The 6,376-nt window shown below is 38.8% G+C and overlaps 1 protein-coding gene across 3 annotated transcripts; it reads left to right on the top strand.

Moving 5' to 3' along the window:
* The first annotated feature begins 2,325 nt into the window (after positions 1-2,325).
* Positions 2,326-5,869, top strand: LOC109009102 (floral homeotic protein APETALA 2). Of its 3 annotated transcripts, none has more exons than XM_018989462.2 (10): positions 2,326-3,339; positions 3,432-3,457; positions 3,576-3,606; positions 3,737-3,824; positions 3,997-4,142; positions 4,290-4,334; positions 4,453-4,544; positions 4,624-4,805; positions 4,918-5,109; positions 5,205-5,869. In XM_018989462.2, exons 1-10 carry the CDS (start codon positions 2,816-2,818, stop codon positions 5,409-5,411), a joined length of 1,533 nt encoding a protein of 510 aa, XP_018845007.1. In that variant the 5' UTR covers positions 2,326-2,815; the 3' UTR covers positions 5,412-5,869. The 3 variants fall into 3 exon arrangements, with proteins under 3 accessions (XP_018845007.1, XP_018845009.1, XP_018845006.1); XM_018989464.2 differs by having other exon boundaries at positions 4,633-4,805; positions 5,199-5,869; XM_018989461.2 differs by having other exon boundaries at positions 2,329-3,339; positions 5,199-5,869.
* The last annotated feature ends 507 nt before the right edge of the window (positions 5,870-6,376 follow it).

Raw genomic sequence — 6,376 nt, forward strand, 5'->3', positions numbered from 1 at the left:
AAAACTTTTTTTTTCTCATAGGTCAATTTGAAACTTATAAAGAATATTTGTGTTTAATTAAGATACCCAATTTGAAACTCCACTTAAAGAATATTTGGAGGATAATGATATATATGGATCCAACAACTACCTCTTGCACCAAACATGCATGTGTAAATTGGTACAATTTACCTAAAGGGTTCTCTCTCCATATTTTAATTGGGAACATCCACATAATATAGCAATTAGTCCAATATTTGATGATCTTGAAAATGTGTGCAGGTAAATGCATGAATATATACATATATATATATATATATATATATATATATATTGATAATGTATTAAGCATAGGTCCCTTGTTTCTATCTTCTTTTTTTCTTCATTTTGGAAAAAAGAGGTTGAAAAAAGTCTCAAGACTGAGGAGTTTGAAACATTCTGATATATAGGCTAAGTATAGCACTAGAAGATTATTCTTTTACTGATAGTAATATGTTGCCTTCGGATAGTTGAGGAAGCATTGGCATGGGCCGACTGTAATGCATGGAACAACAAGCAACTCTGTGGCTCTGATTTCATTATGTGTTTTGTTAGTAGTTACTTTGTAAGGAACTTCATTTGGTTTCTAGTATATTCGGTTTATATATATATTTGTGTTTTGTATTGATGTAAATATGAGAGGCTAAGACAATGAGAGCTTTGTATTTATGTAATTGTATTTTGTATTTTTTTTTCTTTTTCTATTTGGAGTTTTAAATTTGGATAAATTGGATGATTACTTATTACTTATAACTTATTACTTATTAGAGATTTTACTAATTAGGGATTGTTTTAAATTTCTTTATTTCTATTTTTTTAATTTTATTACCATGAATGATTGATAATCTCGTTTAAGTTGTTTGGAATGGATGAATATAGAAAATTTATATTCTTTTGTAAGTAAATCATTTTATTCAAATTTATTGTAGATAGGCAATTTTTTTAATGATTATTTTTATTTTCCCTTCAAGTTCTTTTTTTTTAAATATATTTTTGGACTTAAAATTGGATAAAATGTTAGTGGGCCAAAAAAGTTAAACATTGGATATAGGGATTGGGCCATTGGCCTAGCTTGGATAGTGTTGGACCAACAGGACTGATTGGACCGATCCGACTCGACCCAATTGGGACCGAAAGATTGACCAGACTAGACCAGCCCGTTTCGAGTGGGACTAAACCAAATCAGTCCTTATGCTTTTCGGCCCGATCCAAAGTGAGAAAATTCTGGACCAAATAAATTCGGTCTGGTCTGTAAAACCTCCTCAGGATCGACTAGACCGGACCGAAATCATCCCTAAGCTTAACAATAGATGATACGTTACACACTAAACTTATTTGAAGAGAAAAAAAAAAAAAAAAAGAGAGTAATAAAAAAAATAATAGGAATTCTCTCATTCCATATAGAAGAATAATATATATTATCAGTATTTAGAGAAATGTAAGATGAGTCAGGTGAATACAAGTTTGAAACGCGCTGTGGATTGAGAGTCGGAAAGGGAAAGAGAGTAATAAATACGAGGTACAAAATAGGAAGGCCAGTGGTCACAAGAGGGACGAAAGAGGCAAAGGTGGCCCTCTTCCCGTACTCTTGGATTGGACCTTTCGGGAAAGGGATTTCCTTTTTCCCACCATTATTCCCATTTCCTCTTCTACGACCAAACCCTCTCTCTCTCTCTCTCGATCTGCGGCCTTCCCTTCGGGCACAAATAATTCTACACAACACAACCTCCTTCCTAAACCGCCCCTCTCGTTAAAACTTTTTATTTACTGTTATCTATATACCTGTGGAAAAGTAACCCACCGGAAAAAAAAAAAAAAAAAAAGAGAGAAAAAAAGCACAACAAAGAAAAGTTTTGGAGATGGATGGGAATGGAGATGGAGGTGACTTGTGACGTGAATGATTAGTAATTACTCCTTAGCTAATAAAGGTAATTGAGTAATTAGCTATCTCATATGGTTCCTGTGCTGTCTATTTCCATTAGTGGGTGGGTAGTTTAGGAGGAGAGAGAGAGAGAGGATGCTTTTCGATTTGGTTAACGTGGGAAAGTTGTATAAGGAAAGAGATGGTTCTTTCATTTCTTTCCCATTTTCCCAACTAATGTTCTTTGTAACCCACCAATAAGAAAAACAAAAACAAAAAAGAAACATCATTTGTAGTCCTAAACGAGAACAGTAAAGTTCGTACACGAAGTTTAAATAAACAGAAAGGACGGTTAAAATAAAAAAGCCCAAGATAGAGAAACGGATTTGTGAATGATTAACGAGAAGAAAAAAAGAGCAAAAAATAGGTAGGAGCAGTGGTAATAAGAGAGAGAGAGAGAGTGTGTCTGTGAGTGAAAGTGAATTATGAGTCACTGAAAAGAAGATGAAGAGAGGCAAGTGGTTAGAGAGAGAGAGAGAGAGAAAGAGGTAATACGGAGAGGGTGGGTTGCTTTCGGCTATAAGCTTGCTGCTGAAACTGGCCTCGTCTTGCTGTGTATTGGACAGCGAGGGATAAAAAGGATCTCGGAACTCTTCAACCTTTTTGCAACACACACCCAACGCCTCCTCCTCTCTCTTTCTTTGTCCTAGGTTTTCTGCATAACTCTGATCTTCTCAACCTTCGCCTCTTTCCCACACACATCTCTTCTTAGAAAACAACTGAGAATTTTGTTTTTTTTTTCTTGTTTTGGTTTTTTCCAACATATATATTCTGGCTTCTATGGGAGAATAAGGATCTGAATTTGTACCACGGAACAATAAGGTCTTGTCATTTGGAGAGATCACAACGAAGACAGGGAAAAAAGAAAAAGAAAAAATGTGGGATCTTAATGACTCGCCTGATCAAAGACGAGACGACGAATCCGAAGGCTATTCTTCTCAGAAGACCTCGTTTGATGGAGACGATGAAAAGGGAAAAAGGGTCGGATCCGTGTCGAATTCTAGCTCCTCCGCGGTGGTCATCGAGGACGGATCCGACGACGATCAGGACGTCGAAAGAGGGAAAATGATCAAGAGGCGGGGAGGCAGCAACAGCAAGTTATTCGGGTTCTCGTTCATGGAGAGCGACCCGGCACCAGTGACCCGTCAGTTTTTTCCTGTAGACGAGTCAGAAATGGGAGTTACAAACGATGCCGGAGCTGGTCCCACTGCTGCTGTTGCGTTCCCTCGGGCCCACTGGGTGGGGGTCAAGTTTTGCCAATCGGATTCACTTAGCCCGGGAAAGTCGGTGGAGGTCTCGCAGCCCATGAAGAAAAGCCGGCGGGGACCGAGGTCGAGGAGCTCCCAATATCGCGGTGTTACGTTTTACCGGAGAACTGGCCGGTGGGAGTCTCACATATGGTTAGTCTTCTTATACGTGTGATCAACGAATCCTGTCTTCTTCTCTTCTAGGATTGGCATATGACAGTTGTGTTTTGTTGTGCTTAATGCAGGGATTGCGGAAAGCAAGTTTATCTGGGTAAGACTGGCTTTATGTTTATGTTCTTTTTTTCCTTTTTTTTGTTGGAATAAATTGAATTCTTTGCCTGTGACTGTTGAGAGTACAAGTAAGTGAAAAGAAATTATCCTCATTGCAGGTGGATTTGATACTGCACATGCAGCTGCTCGGTGAGCTCTTTGCTTCTTCCTCTCTTTGTTTAATAAGCATGTTCTATTAGCTCTCTTTCATCTTGAAGCGAATGAACGAATAAGATTCACACTCAAAAATGTGAAATTGAAAAGAAAATTTTTTGTACAGTGCATATGATAGGGCGGCCATCAAGTTCAGGGGTGTCGAGGCAGACATCAATTTTAGCATTGAAGACTATGAGGAAGACTTGAAACAGGTATGACCGTATGAAAGAGAGAGAGAGAGAGAGCGATTTCTCATGGCATTAAATTATGTTATCTCGAACGTTTTCTGTTTTCCTTATCATCTATGCGGAATTGCTATTATTTGTTTATTAATTGGGCAATTGAAGTTATATCATTTACGGATGGAGGTGTGTGTAATCATAGATGAGCAATCTGACAAAGGAAGAGTTTGTGCACGTACTTCGCCGACAGAGCACCGGATTTCCGAGAGGGAGCTCCAAGTACAGAGGTGTGACCTTGCACAAGTGCGGAAGATGGGAGGCTCGAATGGGCCAATTTTTAGGCAAAAAGTAAACCTTATCTTCATCTACTTTAACACCAATCTCTCGGACCCCCCGTCTGGCTTTTCTTCCCATCTTTTTCTCTTTCTGTTTTGGTGTCGTGTATGTTCCTTTCTCTTTTGAGTTGTATAACCAAATCTTAATCTGATTTATCAGATACGTTTATCTGGGTTTGTTTGATACCGAGATTGATGCCGCAAGGTGTGTTCTTTAATTTTCACTCTTCCTCAATTACAGTACTTCCGGCATGGATTGTACTGAATTGGTCAAGAATAAATATTGGTTCGGTGGGAATTTAAAGTTTCCGGTGCACATGTAGGGCTTATGACAAAGCTGCAATTAAGTGCAATGGCAAAGAAGCTGTCACCAACTTCGACCCAAGCATCTACGAAAACGAGCTTAACTCAACTGGTAAGTATTAATTTCAATTTAAAAGACGCATCTGCTTTTTTAGTCTCAGCCCCTATTTCATTTAGAATATATTTCGTAGAATCTTCAGGTAATGCTGCTGCAGATCACAATCTTGATTTGAGTTTGGGCAATTCAAACTCAAAGCATGGTAGTAATTTGGGATTGAGGAATAATGATAATCACATTAATGATGCAATGGGACAGCGTTCGGCTCCGATGCAGTTCGAAGCTAATTGGCGGAATGGAGGGCTTATGCCTAAGGTTCATTTATCTAATGACATGGTTTTAGTTTGATTCTCATACTTCTGAATTGCGCTCAAATTTGCAAAGAACCGATCTTAATTAATTAGCATGTTCATGATATTGTAACCAGGAACAATGTAGTAGAGGCGACAGTGATGGGTTAATGGAGAATGAAACCATGCAGCTTCTGAGCCTAACCCATCTTCAATCTCCACCATCTAGAGACATGCAAATATATGGGCAATTCAGGAGGCCTGAAGAGACCGAGACCCAGATGCGTCCCAATTTATTTCCCGAATACCTTAATACACCCAATTATCAAGTGGGTATTGCCTATTAAACTCAGAACGCATTTTTTGGGGTGCCTATGATGAAGATATTTTTAAGGTAAATTGTCATATTTTTAATTAGGTTCAGCATCCAAGCAGCAGCTTTGGAGGCCGAATTGGTGGTGGAGATCTGTCACTGTCTATGCAGAATGAGCAACAATGGAAGCCCGGTCCTAATTCCCCCTTGTTTGCAACAGCTGCAGCATCATCAGGATTCCCACCAGCTCACATTAGACCATCTCAACATTGGCCGTACAAAAATATTGGATTTCACTCTTTCATGAGACCCTCCTGAATCCGATCGATACATATATATCCCACTTATGCATGTCCAACGGTCTGCTTATAATTTGATCTTTTCGGACTGCATGCCCCCATTTTATAGCCAAGCAAGCAAGTAAAAGATCAATGATTTTTCTACGAATGTTTAATCATGTTCAAACAAGTAAATTTGTTGTATAGAGAATCGGAACGAAGAAACTCCCAACTTTACCGGGAATGCTGGTCCTTGGTCAAACTAACTACCACACAATGAATCACACAGCAAGATTTTGATCTGGCGTCTGACTGAAATTCATACTGGTCGTGTTCATAATTCCTTGAGATCTCTTATGTGAACGATGGTTTGCCGTCCCATGGTATCTAATTATTAGCTGCGCACGCTAGTTTTCTTTCATACGCTATTGGCTTGGCTACCATGCCATATGTGATCTATTTTTATGCCTTTTTCTATTTGTTTCGCAGATTGGCATCGATCCTTTTGTAGTTACGATTTTTTTATGGGTGGTTCAAATTTTAGGGAATTTTGATTTAATGCATGTAGCGCTCTAGCTACAGTCGTACACCCATTATTGTTAAATGTCAAAAGTAGTGATGTGAAAGACTGGAAAAATCTCTGCTTAAAATTTCCATTAGAGTGGAGAGAAGGAGAGAGAGGTTGCTTGTATAAATCTAGACTTGAATTTCTTTTAATGGTATTGGAAGTATCACCGGATTGTGATGAATCGTCGTTGTCATCAGTGTCCTTTGAATCAGTTCTTTTTGGCGAAAAGCAGTCAGACATGGCTATTATGACGAGAGGGACCTATCAATATTGTAGCCCAAAGGTTTCCGAGGAGACTACTTCTGGTAGAGAGAGAGAGAGAGAGAGAGAGAGAGAGAGTGTGTCTAAGGATTAGGGTTAGAGTTAACGTGATTCTGTATTCAGATGTAGGGATACAACGTCAAAAAGTTCGTGCACATGTGTGGTTTTAGGTTGGA

The sequence above is a fragment of the Juglans regia genome, chromosome 7 (genome assembly GCF_001411555.2).
Source record: "Juglans regia cultivar Chandler chromosome 7, Walnut 2.0, whole genome shotgun sequence".
Classification (NCBI taxonomy): domain Eukaryota; kingdom Viridiplantae; phylum Streptophyta; class Magnoliopsida; order Fagales; family Juglandaceae; genus Juglans; species Juglans regia.